The 26,343-nt window shown below is 41.5% G+C and overlaps 1 protein-coding gene across 4 annotated transcripts in view; it reads left to right on the forward strand.

Annotated features, from left to right (window-relative positions):
* Positions 1 to 7,686, forward strand: part of c29h1orf174 (chromosome 29 C1orf174 homolog) — a 35,547-nt gene extending 27,861 nt beyond the window's left edge. For 3 of the 4 annotated variants that reach the window (XM_073031686.1, XM_073031687.1, XM_073031688.1), the window contains 3 exons: positions 1,137 to 1,691; positions 3,447 to 3,605; positions 6,665 to 7,686. In XM_073031686.1, coding sequence (XP_072887787.1) covers positions 1,137 to 1,691; positions 3,447 to 3,605; positions 6,665 to 6,739 — 789 coding nt within the window. In that variant the 3' untranslated portion in view covers positions 6,740 to 7,686. The remainder of the gene's footprint in view (positions 1 to 1,136; positions 1,692 to 3,446; positions 3,606 to 6,664) is intronic. The other variant, XM_073031689.1, reaches the window with a different exon arrangement.
* Positions 7,687 to 26,343: the final 18,657 nt, after the last annotated feature.

Below are 26,343 nucleotides of genomic sequence, written 5' to 3' on the forward strand. Positions count from 1 at the left end.
AAAAATTAAATCAATGATCTCAATCAGGCATCACTCCTACTCCCTCCTGCACTTTTTAAAACTGCCTTGACATGATTTCAGTCATGTGATGTAACACTGGAAAAAGTTATCACTGTGCTTCTTGAAATTGCAAATTAGGAGGATGGAGAGAAGCAAAATGCTGAAGTACCATTCCACTAAACTGTGGCTATGATGAAACTAATTCATCCTTGCTTGATATTCCAACTTGTTACTCTTCCCACAGATGCTGCCTGACTGCCGAGTTTTTCCAGCATTTTCAGTTTTAATTTCAAATTTCCAGCATCTGTCATTTTGATACCTGGCTGTGTTTCATTTACTCTTATTTTGAAAACATTTATTTACTTTTACCACAAGAATGATTATACTTTATGTTGCCACATTGGTTCCTTGGAGAAATCTAGGTGAAATGATTCGGTCAACTGCTGAAATCAATTCCGAGTTTCAAGTAATATCAAATTTTGGTTTTTTTTCTGTGTGTAACAGGCATGCACCCAACACCACATTTTAAATATACATAAAAATGAAAAAGGATCTAGTGTTTTCTCAGCGTATATGACAAATAAACTCTTCTCGGGCTTCCAGCAATTATAATTGATATTGTACCTGGCTGGAAGCCCGAGAAAAGTTCATTCATAAATGTAAAAATGGCCAAAAATATTGATTTCAATTGTTTAGCAATTACTGCAGAATTGTTCAAATAGTAGCAAAGTAAAATAGTGAATGAAGTCTTTTTCATAGTATTTGAATTCTATTTGAATTATGTAATCTTCCAGTGGTGCAGTTTTAACTTTTTTATGAAAAATAGATTATCTCTGGAAGAACAATTGGAGTTATATTAAAAAAAGATAGAGCATTTTTTTTTAAATTTTCACTGTTATGGAACAATGTTAATGAATTCAGTGAAATAGGGGTACAATAAATACATGGCTAAGGGTAAAAAAAAATACTAGTTTCCTTGCTTCTTCTATGTAGTGTACCAAAATGTTAAGCAGGATTATCACTAATAGGAGTCGAATCTCCCATTAGCTAAATAAGATCAGCTAATAGTCTAAATAAAATTAGTACTTGAAACAAGGTGGCATTTAATGATAGTGAATCTGTGTGTTTTGCTGCAGACTTCATGTGAAACCGTGCTTTCATTGAACAAGTCAGATTCCAGCACAAGTAATCATCCCTCAAAAAAGCAGAAATGTGAAAGAGTGGAAGTACAGACAAAAGAGGAAGCTCCAGTTACTGAGCAGGAACTAGAAGATACTGCTGTCATTCTTCCTCACAAACCTTCACACAAGTCAATAGAAGAGAATGAGAAGCCACTTACTCACGAAGTATGCACTGAAGAGAATGTAGCAGCCCAGGAAAACCAGACACCTTCGACAGTCAGCTCGGAGTGGGGAGAGACTGAAAAGCATGGAGACCATGCCACTGAAACGGAAGAAATGGACAATAATAATCATCTGCTAACAGAAATATCCATGAAGCCAGTGTTAGAAAACAAGGAAGATGTTGAAAAGACAGAAAGCCCAGATAGTGATACAGAAAGGAAAGATACTATGGAGATTGATCAATCACCAGGCACCTCATTTAAAATAGATAACAGCATTTTTCTGGACGAGGATAGCAATCAGCCAATGCCTGTGGGCAAATTCTTCGGAAATGTGGAGATTATGCAAGTAAGTGCTATAAGCAATAATAATTATTATTATTATTCTCTGTTATTCACCTACCAAAAGTAAGTTATCACTTAAGAGGAATGGAAAACATCAAGTAATTTGCATTTGAGTAAAGAATTGATATCCCTTAGAATCTTTACTGACTTAATCTGTCTTTTTCTACAATCTTCCTGAACTCCAGCTCTGACTAAATTATTGGTACAATGTTAGATACCAACAACTTCCCTTTTGCTGAAGATACATCAACTTAAATGTGGTTCTTTTATTTCCTTTGAAATAATTTTAAGCTTATAAAGCAACATTACCAAGTGATTTGGCACTAAAGCAATATAAAGTATTGCCTGTTATAATTACCTACAAATACACCCTGTAAGCTGTGGAAAAGTGTCTGAAATTATTTGATGTTGTGCCCTCCAATAAGGGAAATACGAATTTCTTGACAACCATTTTTAAAAAAGCATTTGCCAAGGTCTCCTGGATTGGGTCTTGATTTACAAATTATATCTGTAAGTTTAACAATGTTAATGCATCAGTTGCCATTTATAATCATCATGCAGTTTCTCTAAGTTACAAATATGCTATGCATATATATTATTTATAATTATGCAATGCACAAACCTCCTTCAGATGAGCCTTTGTCTGAGAATGTAGAGCTATTGAGAGTATTATTATCAACATAGAAGGAAGCACTTTACTATGCTTTGGGGGTCATGTGTGGAGAATTATTCTTTAAGCATTCTTAGTTGGATCCAAGTCAGAATCCAATGTGTAATCATATGAGCAAAAACAGAGAATGTTGGAAATGCTCAGCAATTCAGGTAACTTCTGTCTTCCCACTTTTCTTTAAACTTCTTCTACCATTCTCCCCACCCCCCAATCCTTGCTTGACAACCTCCTAAATATATAACAACTGTGCCATTTGTGCTCCTTTTCACTTCCTGATGTTGTTTTCCTCTGTAGAAATGTTGTTGTACCTCTCTGTTTCAATTTGATTCTTTTTTCTTTTGCAGATATTAACGTAAATTTTTATCTTGACAACTCTTCATAGATGCCCACTCTGTTCTCCTCCAATCTCCTTCCCTTTCCTTCCTCCCTCCTCCCACCCTCATACTGAGACAGTTAACATGCTTGTTTATCACTTTTTGAAGTTCTGAAATGCCATCTTTATTTCTTTCTCTAGTGATGCTGCCTTAACTTGAGGTAGCCTTTTCTGTTCTTGTTTAGGATATCCAGCATCTGCAGTTTTTTTTTGCTCTAATCACATGAGACCTGGTTCCTCTTATGAAATTTAAAATTACTTTCTGCCTATTTAAGAGTAAAATTAATGTTTCTTTACTTTTGAGACATCTGAAATTTTACTGTTAAGAGAAAATTGATTGCGAAGTCTCTAAAAATTACACCATTGCAATTGATTACATTAGGAAGGTGAAACTTTGTGTACTGGTGAATCTCAAGTTAAAATACAAATGTAAAAAACCAGATAAATTTCAGTGAAGGCAGTTTGTAATCCTCCAATTTCAGAGATGGGTCTTCTTCTACACAGATATGAATAATGAATATTCCTATCACGTCACTTTAGTCAAGTCAAGTCACTTTTATTGTCATTTCGACCATAACTGCTGGTACAGTACATAGTAAAAGTGTAGTGTAGTTTCAAGTTCCTCATATAACCCTTCTTTGACAGTCCCTCAAATCAGTAGAAGGAAAATACATTTTGACCTATTTTGTATGAAAACAACTCAATGGATGTTTCAGGATCTTCCACAATCAGTACCACTCCTGGATTCTGTCACCAGGCGAGAGTATAGGAGACGTCACTTCATTGCAAAAGATGAAGAGGATGAAGAACCAGAAGACAGGATAGCAGAAAAAACAGAAGTGAAGCCACAAGTGTTACCTCCATCAGAAAATGAGGTATGATAATAAGGTTGAGTGCCATTGCTGTCATGTTTTTCAAACAGCCACAAAAGAGTGGTGTTGCTAATTTAGTAGAAGCTTATTTTTAAATTTTACTTGTAGCTGCCATCAGTAAAGTACAAATTGAACTACAACTTAGCGTAAATGTTGGGAATTGGGGCCCTGGTGAGTTAATGGGAGCATGGACCTTGTTGAGCCAGGTGTTAAACCATCAGAAATTAGCATTATGCGATGAAGGGAAACAAGGGGTTAGTAAGTGAACGATCTTTACTTATTGTTCCTTGGTTTCATTTAATTAAAATTAAACAAAGAAGCACAGCTAATTTCACCAAGTGAGCCAAATGGCAAACCATCAGAATTTTCAACAGATTATTGTACTTCAAAATTACCCACATCCTTTATTAGTCTAAAGTTTATTTTTAGAAAAATGAGTCTTTCATTGTATTTGTCTCTCAGTATTATAACATGGATTTCAACTTTGGCTACTTTGGATGGTGGGTTGGATGAAGTTTTTCTTGAAGAGATGACCAAGAGTATTATTTACTTACTGATATCAATACTCCATAAAATATTGGGGTGCAATATCTATTGGTCATAAGAAGTCACTGGATCAATTGGAGGAGGTGGACAAGTGCCTTTTTATTAAGAAATAATGAAGGTGTAGGAATGTACTTCTTCAAATGCTTAAATTCCAACCGGGTCATAACACAACCAATATGCCAGAACTGCCTGAGAGATAGTTTGAAAGATATGGAACTATATTATCATTCAACTTATTAATATATGACAAACGCTAGAGGACCCAGCACCAATACCTGTGGCACAGCACTAGTCACAAGCTTCTAGTTTGTAACACAACCCTCCTCTATCACCTGCTGTCTCCAAGCACCAAACCAATTTTGTATATAATTGGCCAGCTCACCCTGTTTTCTGACCTTCCAAATTAACTTATAGAAACATAGAAAACCTGCAGCACAATACCGGCCCTTCGGCCCACAATACTGTGCCGAACATGTACTTACTTTAGAAATTACCTCGGGTTACCCATAGCCCTCTATTTTTCTAAGCTCCATGTACCTATCCAGAAGCCTCTTAAAAGACCCTATTGTGTCTGCCTCCACCACCATCACCGGCAGCCCATTCCACGCACTCACCACTCTCTGCATAAAAGAAATAAAACTTGCCCCTGACATCTCCTCTGTACCTACTTCCAAGCTGATGCAGAACCTGTAGCCAGTGTGTGCCCCACCCTGCCCTTGTCAATACTCTTGGTCAACTCTTCTGTAAAAACTTCTTCAAATTTGTGATGCATGACTTCCCATTCACAAAGCCATGCTGACTATCCCTAATCAGTTCTTGTCTTTCATATGAACATGAATCCTGACCCCAGAATTCCTTCCAATAACATTCCCACCATCAATGAAAGGCTAACCAACTTGTAATTCCCTGGCTTTTCCCTGCTGCCATTCTGAAGAAAAGGCACGTTAGCTAAAGGAGTTTGAAGAAATTTGGTATGTCAACAAAGACACTCACAAATGATGTACTTCGGAGAACATTAAACTGGCTGCATACCATCTGGGATTGGGAGTGGGTGCACAGGATCGGAAGAAGCTGCAGAGGGTTGTAAACTAGTCAGCTCCATCATGGGCACTGGCCTCCATAGTACCCTGGACATCTTCAAGGAGTGATACCTCAAAAAGGCGGCATCCATCATTAAGGACCCCATCACCCAGGACATACCCAGTTTTCATTGCTCCATCAGGAAGGAAGTACAGGAGCCTGAGGGCACACACTCAACAATTCAGGAACAACTTCTTCCCCTCTGCCTTCCGATTTCTGAATGGACATTGAACCCATGAACACTACTTTTTATTTTTAATTTGCATACACGTTTAATTAACTAATTATTATACATGCTCACTGTAATTCAGTTTTTTCTCTATTATTATGCATTGCATTGTATTACTGCCACAAAGACAACAGATTTCATGATCTATGCCGGTGATATTAAACCTCATTCTGATTGCCAGAGTTTTTCCGATTCCTCCAATGCCCTGCCTATGGATAATGAAGATACAAAAAGTTCTGCTAGTTCCCAGCAATATTTTTGTTTATTTCTCATCACATTCTACATGTTCATATTAGTCTCTTTTACCTCCCTATAGTGTTTTTAGAAGTCTGATTTTGTTTCTCTCTGGTTTTATATTCACAATACTGTGCAAAAGTCTTGGGCGCGTATAGATGGCTAGGATGCCTAAGACTTTTGCACAGTGCTGTATTTGTCAACGTGGAGTGGCGAGTGAGTTTGTAAGTCTGATGGGAGCTAAGGATGCTGGGAATGTTAAGGGTGGGGCACCGCGGGAAGGCTGTGGGGTAGGTGGCATAGAGGGAGTGCCATGTTGGGGGTTGGCTCAGGTGCAGAAACACAGCCCTGAGACACCGGGCAAGGTAATCTGAATCCAAATAATTGGTTTATCACAGTGCAGTGCCTAAGACTTGTGCACAGTACTGTAGTAATTTTATGTATGGCACTGTACTGCTGTCACATAAACCAGATTTCATAACATTTGCAATGATGATAAAACCTGATTCTTAGATGGGTCGTTGAGAGTGGGAACGGGGCAGAGAGAGAGAGGAATCATGGTTGGAAAAAGGGGGAGAGGGGAGGGAGCAGGAAGCACCATGGAAACGTTCTGTAATGATCAATAAACCAATTGTTTGAAATCAAATGATATTGCTTGGTATCTCACGGCTGGGTATGTCTGCACCTGCCCCACTCCCCACCCCTGCCACTCCTATGCCACCTGTTCCACACCCTTCCCATGGCACTCTGCCCTTGCCATTCCCAACATCCTTTGCTCCTTGCTATCTATATACAGCTGAATTTTAAAGCACTCGTAAACCTTGTGTCACAGCTTCTGCCACTTCTGTAGGCTTTTCCTTAAGTTTCTGAGATTTTAATGCAATGCAAGCATGATACTGAATTTATTTCAGCTAGTCTTATGGGCAGTGAAAAATACAAGTCCAGCAGCTAATAATATGTTTTGCTTTGAAAGGTGCCAGCGGAAACTGAAACAAAAGTGAATCCTGTTTTGCAAAATGCATCGGACGTGATGGATAAGTGTTTGTGATGATCTTGTAAAAACACAAATGGAAACTGTTAACCAGGAAAGTCAAACCAAAGACGTCCATCTGATTGTACACCTAATTATCGCAGAGTCGAACCTGTCTGGAAGCAACGTGGTAGTTGACCAGCTGTTACATTTTGATTACTCATCGTAAATCTGTGTTTTTTCAGATTTGACGTTTTGGTTTAGTTATTTTACCCACATCCTGTTTGTTTAATTCTGTGACTTTCTTCTGTAATCAGTAACTTAAATTTGCACTTAAAGCACCCCTGGCCTTTACTTACACTTCTATTAATAGACCAGTAAATCAAAATAGTGATAGCTGGTGTTAAAGTTGGAAGTGGAAGCAAACATCGGGTTTGGCATTTGTGCACAGCCTTTACCAATGTTGGCTTGAAATGGTATCAGACCTGCTACTTAAAATCATAACTGCAATTCAAAGCAGAGACTAACCTATTCATTTAAGCAGTTTTATAGTGTTTCTCGGGGTTGTGGGGGGGGGTGTGGTGGGAACAACGCAGAAGAAATTACTTTAAGTTGAGAATATTGAGCTTAATATTGCATTATAAACTGGAAGTGGACTGAAATGTTATCATGCTTGGAAATGTATTCTTTTGCCCAAATTGAATAGGTTATATTAAATTGATGTCCACTCACTTTTAGAATGTTGTATGCTTCAATTTATACATAATAGTTTAGAGAAAGGGTTTATAACTCATCGTAAATTGTACTTAATTTCAGTATTGTGAAAATATCAGTGCCTTTGTAAAGGCAGGGAAAAGCTGCAATCAATGTCAGATGAAGTGAAAGGACAATTTTTCCAATATAACTATCAGAGTACTAGAACAAAGCAACAGCAAGAATAATTACAGAAATTTCAACCAGCAGTCCTCTCCCTGTCTGAGTCCATTCGTACTTTAATATGAAGAATAAAAAGACTATTTTCCTTCTCATGGTGTCATTTATCTTATTAATATGATAGGTGTTCAGTGACAAAAGAAGAAACGCTAATTGTTTTCCAGAATGTTTTTGATCATGGTAGAGAAGGCTACAACTGAAATCGTATTATTCTACTTAAGTTTTTCAGTGATCCTCTGCCTTTCTATAAGCATGTTGGTAATTTTTGTTTGCTTTAATAAAATTGAAATGATTTTGTATTATATAGCTTTACCAGATTTACCATGCAGTAAAGGGAGAAGATAAGTGGAACTGTTTACTTCTTGAATATCTCTTCCTTTTGAAGGGACAAAATCCTCTTTTCCAAGTAATGTTTATAGATAATTCTGCTTCAATCATTAGTGTTCTGCCAAAGCCATTTTTCAAATTTTTCCTCTGTGGAAGTTCTGCAAGAAGTTTGGTTCTGCCTCCCTCTGGGCTTTGTGCCATTCTTCACTGTTTCCCAAGTGGAATTAATAAAAACATTATTGGGGAAATTAATGTCTCCTTTCCATTATAAATATAAATCTCAAAGCCATGATTCATTATCTAGTATTGTATTTGTGAAATCTGTTAAACAATTAAGTGATAGAATCTCATCTTAAATAATTTGTTTCATTAGTGAACCCCATTCTGAAATACAAATAACAGATTACAAACCCTGTGTACTTTGCACAGAAATACCAGTATTTTTCAGCATCTGTGTGTCTAATCTTTGACACCTCTATGAAAATGTGGAAGTGCCAAAAACAGTCCCCAACAATGTTTTCATTAATTCTCATGGAAATCCAGGAGCACAGCTGGATGTCACTTAAAATGACCAATAACCCATTGGGATCTACTGGGAAAATCCACTCAGGATACAGTATTAGTATCATTGAGCATATTAATTTTAAGTGGAGTTGTAGGAATTCAAATAAGAAAGTAAGAGAAAAGTGTTTTTGAATAATTTCTGTTCATTTTGCCTTTTTAAAAGAAATTAGTCTTTCAGTTTATTCTTACATCTTTCTGAAACAGTTGAAAAAGTATTTACAGCTTCAATATTTGATCCTGGAGCAAGATCACACCAACTTTCAGAGGAGCTCTGTAAGTAGGGATTCTTCTGGCCATGTTATTTCTCATCCTTCACACTCGAGATCTGCCACCATTCAGCTCTGTGTTGCTTGTCTCTGGGATTGTCCGTCTGAGCAACATCAACTGTTGGCATCAGTGTATGTAACTTTGGGCAGTGGGTCCATAATGGCAAAAGTTAGACCAGTGCCTTATTTAAACCAAAGGCTTGAATAAAAAAGAACACATTTTGTTTTCAATCTATTCACATTTGAATAGAACATTATATGTTCAGAAAAGTTAACAATCAACTGATGAGCTATGAAGGTGTAATTTGGAAATAATAAACCTTTCAGTAAGCTATTTTGATTCTATTAGTTTATTGTTGTACAATGAAAAACTTGTTTGGGTGCCATAAGATTGATTATGCCACATACAAGTACTTCGAGGCAGTAAAAAGAAAAACAGAAAGCAGAATATGGTGTTATAGTTCGAAAGTACAGTACAGGAAAACAAATAATTTGCAAAGGTCACAACCAGGTAGATGAGGATTTTCTAATTATTTTGTTTGGTGTGTCTTCATATTGTAATTGGTAGAAAGATTTTCCTAAGCACTGTTGATAAAAATTAGGTTCTTCTATTGAAATGAACTCTAGTTGTGCGCATTTGGGTTTACTGAAGACCTGGATTGAGTTGCTTTACCCTACATATTGCAACAATATCTCCTCCACAATCTCCCTCAGCACAGGTGCACCACAAGGCTGTGTGCTTAGCCCCCTGCTCTACTCATATTTATTACTGTGAAGGTAAGCACAGCTCCAATGCCATATTTAACTAGATTTGCAGGGGGGTGGGAACCGAAGTGAAGAGGCAGAGGATGGTCAGGTTGGAGCACAAGTAGAGACAGTTTGTAGGGAGTTTGTGAAGAAGGGCAGGCAGATTCTAGAGTAGAGATGCACTCAGCCTGATGTGTGAGATGTGTCTATTTTAATGCAAGGAGTATCATAAACAAGGTGGATGAACTTAGAGCATGGATCAATACGTGAAACTATGACATTGTGGCCATTACAGAGACTTGGATGTTTCATGAGCAGGAATGGCTGCTGAGTGTGCCAGGCTTTAGATGTTTCAAAAAGAACAGAAAGGGAAGCAAAAGAGATGGGGGACTGGGCCAGATGGACTACATCTTAGAGTCCTGAGAGAGGTTGCTGAAGTGATAACGGATGCATTGGTCATGATCTTTTAAGAATCACTTGATTCTCGCATGATCCTGGAGGACTGAAATATTGCAAATGTCACTCCATTCTTTAAAAAGGGAGGAAGGCAAAAGAAGGGAAATTATAGGCCAGTTTGCCTAACCTCAGTGGTTGGGATGTTATTAAGGATGAGATTTTGAGGTACTTAGGGACTAATGATAAAATAAGTCAAAGTCAGCATGGTTTCTGTAAAGGGAAATCTTGCCTGACAAATCTGTTAGAGTTCTTCAAGGGAGTAACAAACAGGGTGGATAAAGGAGAGACAGGGGGTGTCATTTACCTGGATTTTCAGAAGGCATTTGATAAGGTGCCACACATGATAAAACAAGATAAAATCCTATAGAGTTACAGGAAAGATACTGGCATGCATACCGGAATGGCTGACAGGCAGGAGGCAGTGAGTGGGAATAAATGGGGCCTTTTCTAGTTGGCTGCTGGTGACTAGCGATGTTGCTCAGGAATCAGTATTGGAACCGCTACTTTTCACATTGTTTGTCAATGATTTGGATAATGGAATTGATGGCTTTGTGGCAAAGTTTGCGAATGATACAAAGATGGAGGGGTAGGTAGTGCTGAGGAAGCAATGCGATTGTAGCAGGACTTAGACAAATTGGAAGAACAGGCAAAAAAACAAGAGATGGAATACAGTATTGGGAAAAATATGACAATGCATTTTGGTAAAAGGAACGATGGGTGCGGACTATTATCTGAATGGGGAGAAGGTTCCAACATCAGTGGTGCAGAGGGACTTCAGAGTATTCATCCAAGACTCCCAGAAGGTTAATTTACAGGTGGAGTCTGTGTCAAAAAAAGGCAACTACTATGTTGGCATTTATTTCAAGGGGAATAGCATATACAGTCAAAGCAAAGAGATAATGCTGAGATTTTATAAGACACTAGTCAGGCTGCACTTGGAGTATTGTCAACAGTTTTGGGCCCCATACCTCAGAAAGGATGTGTTATCTTTGGAGAGAGTCTAGAGGAGATTCTATTATTTAAATGCAGAGGAAGTTCAAACATCAGAGTGCAGAAGGATTTAGGAGGCCTCGTGCAAGGTCCCTTTGTCCCAGAAGGTTAATTTACAGGTTCAGTCTGTGGTAAAGAATGCAGATGCAATGTTGGCATTTATTTCAAGGGGAATAGAATATAAAAGCAAGGAGATAATGCTGAGGCTTTATAAGACACTAATCACACTGCACATGGAGTATTTATAATAGTTGGGGCCCCATATCTTAGAAAGGATGTGATTTCATTGGAAAGAGTTGAGAGGAGGTTCACGAGGATGATTCCAGAAATGAAGGGGTTAATATACGGGGAGTGTTTGACAGCATTGGGCCTGTACTTACTGGAATTTAGAAAAATGCAGGGGGGATCTCATTGAAACCTACTGAATGTTAAAAGGACTAGATAGCATTGTCGTGGAGAGGATATTTCCGGTGGTGGGGGTATCCAGAACTAGAGGGCACAGCCTCAAAATTGAGGAGCAACCTTTTAGAACAGGTGGTGAGGATTTTTTTTAAGCCAGAGAGTAGTAAATCTGTGGAATGCTCTGCCACAGACTGGGGTGGAGGCCAAGTCCATGTATATATTTAAGGCAGAAGTTGATCATTTCTTGATCAGTCAGGGCATCAAACGATATGGCGAGAAGGCAGTTGCGTGGGGATGACTGAGATCCGGGATCAGCCGTGATGGAGTGGCAGAGCAGACTCAATGGGCTGAATGGCTAATTTTGCTCCTATATCTTATGGTTCTAAAAGGATACCCCTCTTATGAGGCTGTGTTCTCTGGTCTTAGACTCTATCACCATAGGAAACGTCCTTCCCACATCCACTCTATCAAGGCCTTTCACCAATCAATAGATTTTAATGAGGTCATTCCTCATTCTATTAAATTCGAGTGAATATAAGCCCAGACACTCTTCATATAACAAGCCATTCAATCTTGGAGGCATGTTTGTGTACCTCCTTTGAATGCTGTCCAGTTTCAGCACATTTTTTCTACGATGAGTGGCCCAAACCTGCTTACAATACTCCAAGTGAAACTTCACCAGTGCTTTATAAAGTTTCAACATTACGTCCTTGTTTATATATTCTAGTCCTCTTGAAGCAAATGCTAACATTGCATTTGCTTTCCTTACGACAGACTCAACCTGCAGATTAACCCTTAGGGACTCCTACACAAGGACTGCCAAGCCCCTTTGCACCTCAGTTTTTTGTATTTTCTCTCCATTTAGAAAATAGTCAATCCTTTCATCTCTTCTACCAAAGTACATGACCATACACTTCCTGACACTGTATTCCATCTGCCATTTCTTTGCCCATTCTCATAATCTGTCTAAATCCATCTGTAATTTCTCCACTTCCTCAAAACTATCTGCTCCTCCACCTATCTTCATATTGTTTGCAAATTTTGCAACAAAGCCATCAATCCCATCATCCAAATCATCGACATATAACGCAAAAATAATCGGTCCCAACACCGATCCCTATGGAAGACCACTAGTCACCAGCAGCCAACCAGAAAAGGCTCCCTGTATTCCCACTCTGTGCCTCCTGCCAATCAGCCACTGCTTTATCCATGCTAGAATCTTTCCTGTGAAACCCCTTTTTACTGGGCATCTCTGGAAATGCAGCTTGTTAACCCCTCACTAACAGCCAATGGACTCTGCAGTGAGGAACCCACCTTTCTCAGGCTCTGTATGTCTGTATATGACTTGGGTCTTGCCAAGCCCGTGAGGTTGGGATATCTCGCCCACCCAAACCCCAGTTTTTGTGAACGCTGTGCGATTTACTGCCACTCCCTCCCTCCACAGTCACCGTCAGCAAGAAATAACAGATTGTACACTGCATATAATTATAAATGAAGTATATTTAAGAATGTTAACCAGTTGTTAAATGAAAAAAAAACAAAAGGGCCCTCATAACTAAACAGTCAAATGTACACAAGTTGGAACTCATCTTGTCTTTAACTCACACACCACCTTCAGAATGTCGCTCAGAATCCATCTGAAACTAACGAGCTCTCCACCGGTAGTATTGGTTTTTCCTCCTTGAAGCCATTCACCTGCACAAAGCACTTTGTGCAACAGGACAGCATCCACAAGCATCTCCTCTCCTGTCTTCTCCCAGCTCCCAGCAAAAAGACCTCGACCCACACCAGTATACCTCACAAAAACCTCTCCACCCAGCGTTCCCTAGAAGCTGCTCCCAACTCCACCATCCTGATTAGCTGACTCCACATTCCTAAGTTGAACAACAAAGCTCTTTATCTCAGCTCAAACCCAAACAGGCTGAAAGCAGAACAGACTGCTCTTACAGAACTGCTAATATGAAATACCTGCAACACAGCAGTAAAATCTAAACCAGAATTACACTCTTCCCCTCCCCCCAACCAAAAGTAGTCATGTCCTCATTGCTGAAACTTATCAACCCATCATTGACAAAGGAATTTCATGATGTCAGGACTCTATTTGTGAATGGTAGTGAAGTAGCTCACTTGGGGGGAAAGTTGCAGTACTCTCTTCCCCCAGTGCGCCATAGGCCAGCCTATTGTGGGTTTCCTGACTCTTTGAGACCTCCTTATCCCACCTTTGGCTCCTCCAACTTCAACCACCCCTTGTGTCCCTTCCTGTCCACTAGAGGGCGTCTCTCTCTCTCTCTCTGTCTATCACTTGTGTTTCCTGGCGTCTCAGGCCCCTGCTCCTTGACCGAATTTAACTTCCGTCGGTTTAAACTGCTGCAGCCAAACATCCTCACCTTCCGCTGGTGCTAACCGGCGAGACCTCTCGGAAAGCGGCGCCCTCAGTCACTCCAATAGTGTGGCAAGTACTCCTGGAGTAACCAACATCAGACTCGTCTGTAGAAAATGCACCCTGGCGTCCCAAAATCTCAGTTAATTTTCTTTTTTTCCATTCTTTGGGTATTCTGGCAAATTCAAGGGTTCCTGTCACTCTAGCTACTCCTCCAGGACGTAACATGACAGGTTTAGACCGGGTGCACCACACAGTTCCTCGTTTCTGCTCAACATCTTGCTTAGGAGAAACTTGCACCTTCTGAAAAAAAAACAGCTGAACTCGGGGAATGAACAAGGTTTTCAAAAAGTTCTCTCCATTTTTCTGCTTGCATGCTCCCAGGAGCTTTCTCATAATGGAAGTATTTGTTCACACAAGAATGAAAACTCCACCCTTTTCAACTGGATCCGGGCAGACCAACACTGGTGTGTCTATAGTCTTAGTTACATCAACATCTGCTTCCGAAAACTCCCACTTCAACCACAAGTAACCATCGCACGGGTATTCATCAGTATTAAGCCCCCGAATCTCAAGGGCACTGAGTGGCGTCAATGGTAAATGTGTCAATTACCAATTGTAACTGGATCTATAAAGCAAAATAACTCGAGAACCTGTGTCAAGTATGGCTCCAGCACAAACACCTTCAATCCATATGGATACACCAGAGCTTGGTCCCACTGAACCTTCAGGAATAGTGTTTTGTACTTTAGTATTTCCCTCGATACACTGATAAGAACGTATACTCTATGAAACGTCAGCCCATTCCTTTACTGGGTCCCTCCATAGTTGTAACGCTTTTCTTTTCTGTTTAATGAACCGCAGATTTACTTTCCAAAGACTTTTCTGTCCTTCACTCTCCCGTTTGAAATGTCCATCTTCTTCACAGTTGTAACATAAAATACGGTCACTCCTCTGGTCAAGAAACCCTGCTCAGTAGCAGCCTTCCCCTTGGTACATCCCACCAGTGGGGCCGGTTTCCTATCGGCCTTGTCAGGCTTGGTGGCAACACCAACCGATAGCATCCAAAACAGTGGTCCCCAACCACCGGGCCGCGAGAAAACGATATGAGTCAGCTGCACTTTTCCTCATTCCGTCACGCCCACTGTTGAACTTGAACACACGGGAGGTCATCAGTCACCCGAACGCAGTGATACCCTCGCGCCGGGGATCACTGGGTAACCCGCTGCCTCGCACAGCCGGCAGAAGTGCCGTCGCTACTGACCCGGAGCGCGGACAGATGCGCGCCGCTTCTGAACCTGTTTAGCACACCGAATGTTAGTGGGGAACCCGGTGTTAAAATATTCGCAGACAACCTAATTGGGGCTCAGGGTTTCGTAAGTAGCAGAGCAGTTACTTCGCTGCGATCTACTGAAAGCCATCCACCGAGACAAACTTCTGTTGGTCGATAGATCCTACAAGGGGGCGGGCGCGCCCTGTCTCCGGACTGCGACCGCCGCGGCCCCGGCACGGGGACCTCCGGCCCTTACTTTGTCCTCTCACTGATGCGCTGCAATGATTTTATATGTTCATACAAGGAAAATATGCGCTGTGTGTTTAATATTAAATTCGTTAGATAAACCCTTTTAGAAACTAAATTGAGTGTATTAGCCATTTATAAGTGACTTATCATCTATATTCCGGTCGTGATTAACACACGCACCCACCTCCCGGCCGGTCCGCAAGAATATTGTCAATATTAAACCGGTCCGGCAGTGCAAAAAAAAAAGGTTGGAGACCCCTGAATTAGCTGATGTGACTAATAGATTTTCTGCCTTGAGGAACCTCACTATATCAGCCACCGGCCCCTGTAAGCTCTCTATCAGTCTGTTTTTTGTTCATATTATCTAAGCACAGCCATTCATCCAGTAACTGAGGTGTCTCATATTCTTTTTCCCCACCGGGTGTGGGCTGGACCCCAGGGAGCACTCCCAGCCTACAATAACTCTGGCTCTCTACAGATATACTTCTGCGTTTATCAGCCAGTGATGTAACAGCCAAAAATGAGCTCAGAATTTAAATCAACAGCCGAAGGACTCATTGGACCTATCACATCAGACAACTGCTTCCCGTCACTCTGCCGGAACGGGAGCAACCTCTCTTTAAAGTCTCCACCCTCAGCTACGGGAAAGTCAACTTCCAATTCGGCACCCTTGCCTATGCTCCCCTCTTCTCTGAAAGGTGTGGATAGCCCATGGCCCCGCCTCTCCCGGGACTCCAAATGGTGACAGGCAGATCCACTCCCGGAAAGTCATTGCCAGTCTGAACTAAAACCACATCTGTGCCCGCTGTTCGGTCAAATCGCCGCTCCATGATCGTAACTTTGTCTAACACTTCAACATTACTTAAAACCCTGATCAACAATGCATCTGGGCTGTGGATATCCTCTCCACTCAGAATACAAACCTTAGTTAGAATCGCGCCAACGCTTAATCCCTGCAGCGTCCATAACCATGTATCTTAATCACTTTCCCAGACAATAGTTTAACACAGGTTTAAACACAAAATCACTTAATCAATTATTAAGGCAACCACGCAGCATTCAACGAATTCAAACCCGGATGACAGCACCCACAGTGAAGCCCCTTTTTACTGGGTATCTCTGGAAATACAGTTCATTAGCCCCTCGATAACAGCCACCGGACTCTGCAGCAAGGAACCCACCTTTCTCAGGCTCCGTACGTCTCGGGTGACTATGACTTTGGTCCCACCAAACCAGTGAGGTTGGGATATCTCGCCCACCCAAACCCCGGTTTGTGTGAAGGCTGTGTGATTTACTGCCATCACCCGCAACTGCCAACAGCAAGAAGTAACAGATCATACACTGCATACAATTATAAAGAATACGATTAACCAAACATTTAAAGAAAAGAAAGAAAAAACGAAAGGGCCCATCATAACTAAACAGTCAAATGTGTACAGAAGTTGGAGCTCATCTTGCATTTGTCTTGAACTCACATGCTGGACACTCGGGACTGCATGAAAGCACACACCACCTTCCGAAAATCCATCTTGAACAAACAGGAGTCCTTCCGCCTTTCATCAATGAGCCATTCATCTGCACAAAGCACCTTGTGCAACAGGGGTGGCACTCTCACCCCTCCTTCTTCCAGCTTCGACTCACACCAGCGTCCCTCACAAAAACCTCTCTGTCCAGTCTGCTGAGAAACCTTCCCTCAATTCCACCATACTGATTGGCCAACACCACATCCCTAAGTTGAACAGTAAAGCCCCTTATCTCGGCTCAACCCAAAATAGGCTGAAAGCAGAGCAGACTGCTCTTAGAAAACTGCTAAAATGAAATAACTACAGCATAGCAGTAAAAATCTTAACCAGGGCATTACACCTGTAATAGCACAGGCTCATAGCACGTTAAGCTCCTCATGTATGGCATCTTGTCAAAGACCCGAAAATCCAAGTACACATCAACCTTTGTCAATTCGGCTTGTTAGATATCTCAGGCATGATTTTCCCTTGAGGAAACCATGCTAACTATGGCCTATTTTATCATATTGTGATCACTGGTTTCTAAGGATTATTTTACCTTAAGCTCCCTAATCTCCTTCAGTAGGCTCAATGACAAATTGCTCTAAAAAGCCATCTCTTAGGCATTCACCAAACTCACTCTCTTGAGATCCATTACCAAACTAATTTTCCCAATCGACCTGCATGTTAAAATTTCCCATGACTATCAAAACGTTGCCCTTTTGACTTGCCTTTTCTATTTCCTGTTGTAATCTGTGGTCCACCTCCCAGCCACTGTTGGGAGGCCTATATATAACTGCCATCAGGATCCTTTTACCCTTGCAGTTTCTTAATTCAACCCACAAGGATTCAACATCTTCCGATCCTATGTCACATCTTTCTGCTGATTTGATGCCATAGTAGAGCTACGCCTCCCCCTCTGCCTACCTTCCTATCCCTCCGATACTACGTGTAACCTTGGACATTTAGCTCCAACTACATCCTTCAGCCACGATTCAGTGATGGCCGCAACATCGTACCTGGCAATCTGTAATAATGCAACAAGATCATTCACCTTATTTCTTATACTCCGCGCATTGCGATACAACACCTTAAGTACCGTATTTGCTACCCTTTTTGATTTTGCATCCCTAATGTACTGATGCTCACCCTGTTGGCTGCGAATATTTCCCATCACCTGCCTGCCCTTCCTGACAGTCTGACTGCATGCTATCTTTAATTTTTTACCATCCGTCCTATCCCATCACTCCAGTTCCCAACCACCCTGCCAAATTAGTTTAAACCCTTCCCAACTGCCCTAACAAACCTGCCCATGATAATATTGGTCCCCCTTGGGTTCAGGTGCAACCCGTCACTTTTGAGCACTTGAACACTTGGTTTTTCCTCCCTATGTCATTGGTACCAATTTGTACAAAGACATCTGGCTGCTCTCCCTCCCTCTCCAAAATGTTGTGGACACGATCTGATACACCCCCGACCCCAGCACCTGGGAGGCAACATACCATCCACGTGTCCCATTCAAGTCCACAGAATCCTCTGTCTGTTCCCCTCGCTATTGAGTCACCGATCACTTCTTCTCTCTCTTTCCCTTCTGCATCATGGACCATACTCAGTGCCTGGAATCCAGTCGCCGTCGCGTTCCCCTGGGAGGTCACCTCCCACAGAAGTATCCAAAGTGGTATACTAATTTTTGAGGGGCATGGTCACAGGTGTGCTCTGCTCTAACTGCCGATTTACTCCTGACAGTCACCCAGCTACTCGCCTCCTGCAACTTCAGGATGACTACTTCCTCAATAACTCTGATCAATTATATCCTCACTCTCCTGTACAAGCCGAAGATCATCCAGCTGCTGCTGCTCCAGATCCCTAACACGGTCTTCAAGGAGCTGCAGCTGGATGCACTTCATGCAGATGTAGTTCCCTGGGAACTACAGGACCAATACTGATACCTCCACAATTCTCTTCAGCCACCTCTGTTATAACTCTCGGGTGTACACCATGCAGTTCGGGTGACTTATCTATCTTCAGGCCTTTCAGTTTCCCAATAACCTTTTCTCTAGTTATGGTAACTTCAGACGCTTCACGGACCCCTGACATGTAAAACTTCCACCATACTGCTATTGTCTTCCACAGTGAAGACTGATGCAAAATACTTCTTCAGTCTATTTGCTACTTCGTTGTCCCCCCATTACTACCTCTCCAGCATCGTTTTCCTATGGTCTGTATCCACTCTCACCTCCCTTTTACAATTCATGTATCCGTAGAAACATTTGGTATCCTCTTTAATACTATTGGCTAGCTTACTTTTGTAGTCCTTCCTTACCTTCTTAATGACATTTTTAGTTGCCTTCTGGTGGTTTTTAAGAGCTTCCCAATCCTCTAACTTCCCACTAACTTTTTTGTTCCATTATATGCTTTCCCTTTGGCTTTTATGTTGGCTTTGAATTCTCCTGTTAGCCACAGTTGTGTCATCTTGCCTTTGGAATGCTTCTTCCTCTTTGGGATGTGTATATCCTGTGCCTCCTGAATGGCTTCCAGAAATTCCAGCCACTGCTGCTCCGTCGTCAGCCCGGCCAGCGTTCCTTTCCAATCAATTCTGGCCAGTTCCTCTCTCATGGTTCTGTAGTTCCCTTCACTCCACTGTAATGCTGATAGATCTGACTTCAGCTTCTCCTCAAGTGTCAGGGTGAATTCAATCGTATTATCATCACTTACCCCTAAGAGTTCTTTTACCTTAAAGCCACTAATCAACTCTGGTCATAATTAACTACCACTATATCTCCCCTTCTTGAAATAAAAAAGAAAAACTCTGTATGTGTAATGCATGGATCTATTTCTTTTAAACTAATGACTCCCCTTAGCACTACATATGGACTGATAATTTACCTATGCACACTGACCTGTTGTCCATGCATGTGCATTTCTCTTTCTCTCAGCGCAAAGTGAATGGACCTTCTCCTCATGCGTGCTTTCATTTTAATTAAAGTGTCTGTCCGTCGCTTGCAATAAGGACCACTGACACCCTTGGGTGGGATGTCAGGACTTGGGCTGAGTTTGATTAAGGGAGGAGGATTTGCGCAGGTCGTCAGTCTCGCTCTCTCGCCCTAGTCTATCTGGATCCAATGGCAAGGCAAGAGTCAAGACAACAGGAGATAGGTCAGGATGATCTCCGTGCTCTTCGCGCTCGACAATGCCTTCCTGCCAGTTGAACCAGCTGGTGCTTAAGGAGGGGTAGCACCTCTGGTGTGAGGACCTGCCGTACCTTCCGCGGTAGGTCCTTCACCTTTGGTCCTCACCCAGCACTCAGCACTCACCTGTGGCTCCAGGTAAGCTGCTTGCATGCGACAGCGGCCACACTCCAGGCCGGCCAAACCAGCTGAGAGTAGCCATCGGGTTATTTTTTTTTTTTGAACCCTCGTTGACTTTGGGCTTGCCTACCCAAAGCACGTGAAGAAATGATATGTAGTTGTACAGACACAGCAAATTGGCGTCGAGTACGAACCTGAATGCCAGCGAATATCACCAACTGCACCGACAGTTACGGGACAACAGACCTGGGAGAGAGACAGCGAGAGGAAAGAAAGAATCCCATCGGGAGAGGGCCGTCGCGGACGCTAACAAAGCGTCACTGCATTGCACACAGCGAAAGTCGCACAATGATGAAATAAACCTAGCAACGCTAAAGCAAAAATAAGGTGAGTCGGGCAAGTTAACAAATCTGATAGTGCTAATGAGAACTGGGAATCGCATATCGAGAGGGTTGAACGGTATTGTAACGCAAACGACGTGGATGTGGGAAAGAACGCTGACACGTTTCTTAGAGTAATGGGTGCTAAAACGTGCAAGCTTTTACGCAACTGTATAACTTCTGAAAGCTAAAGACATTCAACAAAATTGTTACAATATTACAAAAACACTTGAGCCCTAAACCGCTGGTAGCTGAGACATTTAGGCTTAACAAAGGGAACCAGTCAAAGGATAAAAGCATTGCTGAATACGTTACAAAATTGCACAAATTTTCCCAATACTATGACTTTAGAGATGGACTTTCTGATACGTTTGTACACAGGTTTGTATGTGGCATGAGTAAGTCAGGTTAATTCAGCTCCCCCTGTGGAGGGATGAAGACGAGGTTTACTGAATTCGTACTGAACATCTCTGCCCTACTTGAAAACCCTAGGGTTAGGGTGAAACCCCTAGGGTTGGGGTGAAGCCCCTAGGATTAGGGTGAAACCCCTAGGGTTAGGGTGAAACCCCTGGAGGAGAGACAATAGCGATAAAAGATCTATTGTAGCTATGGCCATAATAAATACATATAGCAATATCGGCAGAGACCAGTGTCCAAAATCGCTACCGTGTAACCGGGAATTAGTTCTGATCATTCATACCAAGGGATTTGATGAGGTAAAACTTTTACTGTTTCCGAGTGTATAATTTGTATGTGAAATATGTTCGGTCGTGTTGTAATGGAGAAATATTTGAAAGTGACAATGTGATATTAAGTTATTTTGAAATAGAATGTGTACAAAAACTTATGGATTGTAATCCTGTTGTATACAGTTCGGGGTTTTTTTCTTGTATAGGTGTGTGAATCAACTTTCCGTGGATGATCAAATATTTCTTTCAACGAACCAAGAAACAAGATGGTGAGCCACCCAAGATCGAAGAACCAGCGCAGGAACGAAATGTTTAATGAGGTAGAGGATTTAATACGGTTGGATGTACAGGTTTATTTTCATTCAGAGGATCAGAATTTGATTTTCTGCAAGAACTGATTATTTTCGCGAAGTATTTGTTAAGTTACTGAACGAAATTTATTTTATTTAAAAGTTCTGATGTTGGAGAATTGTCGTGAGAGGAGTTAAACTGTGTATATATATTTTTTGAATTTGTAGACATACTAACTGGAACTGATGTTAACCATAATACTTATGAATAGGAATCCAATTAGTCTTCTAACTAATGAGGGACAAATAAAAAGGAAAGGTTAGTCTGTAGACTTTTAAAAAGGGAATAACACTCGATCTAGTTACAGAAATTGGAGTAATAAATATGATTCTAATGAATCTCACCGATTCTAACAAAAAATAAATTTGATTTTTGTTTGATTTCTGAGATTTGGAAGCTGAACAGAATGTTGGAAGTTTGAATTGTTCTTACTCATGTAAATATTTTGTATATTTTGCAGTTTTTTGTAAACAAAACTTATCTCTGCCCTACTTGAAAACCCCTCCTCCCCTTCTTACCCTATCCCTGACATATTTAGTTGTTTGTCTGTTCTCCATCTCCCTCTGATGCTTACCCCCCCCCCCCCTTTCTTTCTCCCGAGGCCTCCTGTCCCATGATCCTTTCCCTTCTCCAGCTCTGTATCACTTTCGCCAATCACCTTTCCAGCTCTTAGCTTCATCCCACCCCCTCCGGTCTTCTCCTGTCATTTTGCATTTCCCCCTCCCCCCGCTACTTTCAAATCTCTTACTATCTTTCCTGACGAAGGGTCTCGGCCCGAAACATCGACAGTGCTCCTCCTTATAGATGCTGCCTGGCCTGCTGTGTTCCACCAGCATTTTGAGTGTGTTGTTTGGATTTCCAGCATCTGCAGATTTCCTCATGTTTGCTCTAGAAGTGTGTGTTTTCTCTTTGCTGCCTCCTCCTAATACTTAGAGTTTCTAATGGCTTACTAGCACCTGGTGCAGTAAAAAGCAATTTGATTTTCTCATAAAGAGTCTGGCAACCAGCCACACAAGGTAAGACCAATGCTACACAGGTGTTATACATGCATAGTCAAAGCACCCAAATAACAACAAAGGTGATCTGTCATGCCGAGAACTACATAGCATTACTGAAGCAGATCACAAAATCATATGGATCACAATAGCTGTGACTGGTGTAAAACTGAAAATGGAGCTGGATACAGAGTCAGCTTTGTCTATAATTTCAGAGGCTGACTACAACAGACTATTTTCCAAGCTACCATTAGAAAAGGCCTCAGTGATGCTGAAGACCTACACTGGAGAAAAAGTGTCTCCCAAAGGAAAAATGAAAGTGAATGTGACACATGGAGGCCAAACACAGCAGTTAGAGCTTTCTGTATTAAAAAGGCAAGGGTCAGCACTTCTCAGATGTGAATGGTTGAGAAAAATCCAACTAGACTGGCACACAATCGAAGCTCTCAATGTGTCATCAACAGGCAACTGCAGCCAAATGGTAGCACTAACCAGAGACTGTCACAGCTGCTTAATGCTAATGAGAAAGTGTTTGAGAAGGGTATTGGCAAACTCAAAGGCATGAAGGCCAGAATTGCACTCCATAAAGCACGTCCAGTGCTTTACACACTACGTCCTAAAGTGAATGCCAAACTGCAGAGCTTGAGGCATCTGACATTCTTTCCAAGGTTGACTGGAGTGATTGTACCAAGTCTATTGTCCCAGTGTCCAAGAAAGGGAAGGCCAGAGCCATTGGCATATGTGGAGATTTCAAAGTGAGCATCAACCCTTTATTTGTGTGATTATGCAGAAAGTTTGAAGTTAATAACTCATCGGGGTGATTGATAAGTTTGTGGCTGACAGTAGAAGATGAGTTATTAACTTCAAACTTTCTGCGTAATCACTCAAAGAGTTGACCTGCATGTGCATGTAACAAGAGCTGTATAACTCATCTCCTTCTACATTAGGCCATGAACTTATCAATCACCCCATCTGTGGACACTTTCTGGAGGTCCAAGATCCATATGCTCCACGACCACTGGACTAAGTGTATAAATGTAGGAGGGGACTATGTTGAAAAATAAATGTGCTAGGTTTTCTAAAATTGACTCCTTTTACCTTAGGTCACGAACTTATCAATCACTCCTCATATTTCTTCCTGTACCTTTGGTGGACTTTGAAGGCGCATGCGTGTATGCCTGTTCTGCCTGAGTTCGCCGTGTGTTGGTCACAAGTGATTGTTGGGGTATTTTGCCTTCAGTAGGAGACTCTTAACAACTTGCACTGCTCTTTCTGCTTCTCCATTTGCTCATGAGTACAGTGGACTGTTTCTTTAACCTCATAGTCTCGCGCAAATGCTTTGAATTCTGAACTGCCAAACTGTGAACTGTTGTCTGTCACAAGTGTCTCTGGTGTTCCATGGTGAGCGAATACAGCTTTCAGGTGCTGTGTAACTTAGTAGAGAGCAGCCTACACCTCCACATTCTGTGAGGAATAATGGACAGTGAGTGTCTTTTCAGCTCAAAAATGTCTGATGCCTGCAATTTGCTGTCGAAAGTCTGGGAATTCTGTGGGACAGAGGGTTCAGCATGATTTTTGTGCATTTTCTGTTGCTTCATATTGCTTTACATAATCTCCCAGCTGTGTGCTCAGACCAGGCCACCACACAGACTGCCTTGCTCTTAGGTGGCATCTTTTTGATGCCTTGATGTCCTTGGTGGATTTGACTGAAGATACGGCGTGCATAGGAGCAAGCATGATGAGTCTGAAGCCCATTAGCGGCAAACTATCAAGAATGGTGAGTATGTCTCATTCAAGCCAGTGAAGTCTGAGATCATGTGCTCCTTTTGGAACAACTGGCCATCCATGCTCAGAGTATGAGCTTGCTGCAAACTGGGTCCTTTTTCAACTCAGTGCAAATATCATCCAGTTTATTCAGAGTTGCGTAGGAATAACACTATTAACTACCACTACATTCAGTGGGATGTACAGCAAGACATGGTCGGTGAGGCGCCGGGGTATTTGAAAGTGAGGTGCTCATTGGGGAAACCATGAGAAGGACCACGCAGGTTAAAGAGAAAAGCAGCATAGTATACACAGTTAACGGATCAAGCCAAGCTTTGCAGCTCCACCTATCCATTTGTGAATGAAGATGGACAATTGAGCAACTAACAGAAGAAGCATGTCTCTCAACCAGCATCTCCAACTTCAGCTTCTGAAAAAACACCAGCATATAGGTACAAAAGGCAATATTTATGTTTGTAGCTCCTTGAGGTCATATTAGTTGCTAGTTTCAGCCCGTTCAATTCATTCCCGTCATTTTAAGAAACAGCTGGGGAGACAGAATACGAAATGTCACTCCAAGGATGACATTTGAACTAATAATTTGGAGTCAGTAAATATTTTTAGAATTTGTAGTATGTTGCTTAGTTCACTAACATATTTGTGCCAAGTTAGAAATTATAACATTACGCAATACTTTTCAGTAATTCATGTAGAAGGCCTTGTTTTCCTAACTAAACAAGGGCAGATCACATTTCATAACTTCATAGTTTACTTTTTTCAGATTTAATGCCCTGATTTAAGATTACATGAAATTGTTCTCAATGGTAATGAAAGACCCTGGCTTCCTTGGCTGTGTAAGTCTAGGGAAGACACATTCTGGTCCTACCAAACTTGTGAGATTGAGATTGCTTGTCCCACCCCAAACATGGTTTGTATGAATGCTGTGTAATGTGCTACCCTGTTACAAATTAGTGCCACCAAATAACAGACAGTACACTGCTTATGATTAAATGAATTATATTTATGTATCATAACTTAATTAAAGGGCTAGTAAAGGATAATAAAAAGAAAAGTCAAGTCAAGTCAACTTTTATTGTCATTTCGACCATAACTGCTGGTACAGTGCATAGTAAAAATGAGACGTTTTTCAGGACCAAGGGCCCATTCTCATCAAACAGTCAGATCTGCACAAGTTAGAGCTTATCTTGAACTTCTCTGTCACTCACGCGCTGGGCCCTCGGTCAACTTGAAAGCGCACACCACCTTCCAAACGTCGCTCCCAATCCATCTCGAACAAACGGGTCTCCCACCGCATCGTCCGCTACGACCAGTTCTCCTCAGCGCCTTCTCTCCCTCCGCTGAACCCAAGCCAAGACCAATTTTATTGTCCCTCAACAAGAGAATCTCCCGCCAATTGAATGGCACACATTCCATGTCATCCCTTATCTTCAACAGTAACCCAGACAGGCTAAAAGCAGAACAAACTTGTAACCCAGGTGAATTAAATTGTAATGTTAGAAAGTTCTACCTGCGGAGGGATGAAAACAAGGTTTACCGCTTTTTAAAAAAGAATTTGAAAAAAAAAACGCTATGCAAGGGAGTGGCGGGCTGGACACTGGACGGACAAGGAGAAAAACGCAACATCAATTAGAAGTTGAAGACATGAACTGTTAACAGTGGAATTAGTAGTGAGTATCTTTACCTTACTAAATTGAAACCCTCTGGGTGAAACCCCTTGAGGAGAGACAACAGCGATAAAAGATTTAATGAAGCTAAGGCTATAACGTGCAGCAGCTTTAACGAGACAATATCGGCAGAGACTAGTGTTCAAAATCCCTGCCGCATAGTTGGGAACTAGGTCTGCAAAATCATATCAAGGCATTTGGTCAAGTTTTATACAAGTTTGTGAATTGACTTACTGTGGATGATCAACTATTTCATCCAATGAACCAAGGAGGCGAGCCACCCGGGTGAAGAACCAGCGCGGGAACAAAATGTGTAATGACGCAGAGGATTTAGTATGGTTAGATATACACCTTTATTTTCATTTGAAGAATCCGAATTTGATTTTCTGCAAGAACTGATTATTTTTGCAAAGACTTTTAT

Source organism: Hemitrygon akajei, chromosome 29 (assembly GCF_048418815.1).
Source record: "Hemitrygon akajei chromosome 29, sHemAka1.3, whole genome shotgun sequence".
Lineage (NCBI taxonomy): Eukaryota > Metazoa > Chordata > Chondrichthyes > Myliobatiformes > Dasyatidae > Hemitrygon > Hemitrygon akajei.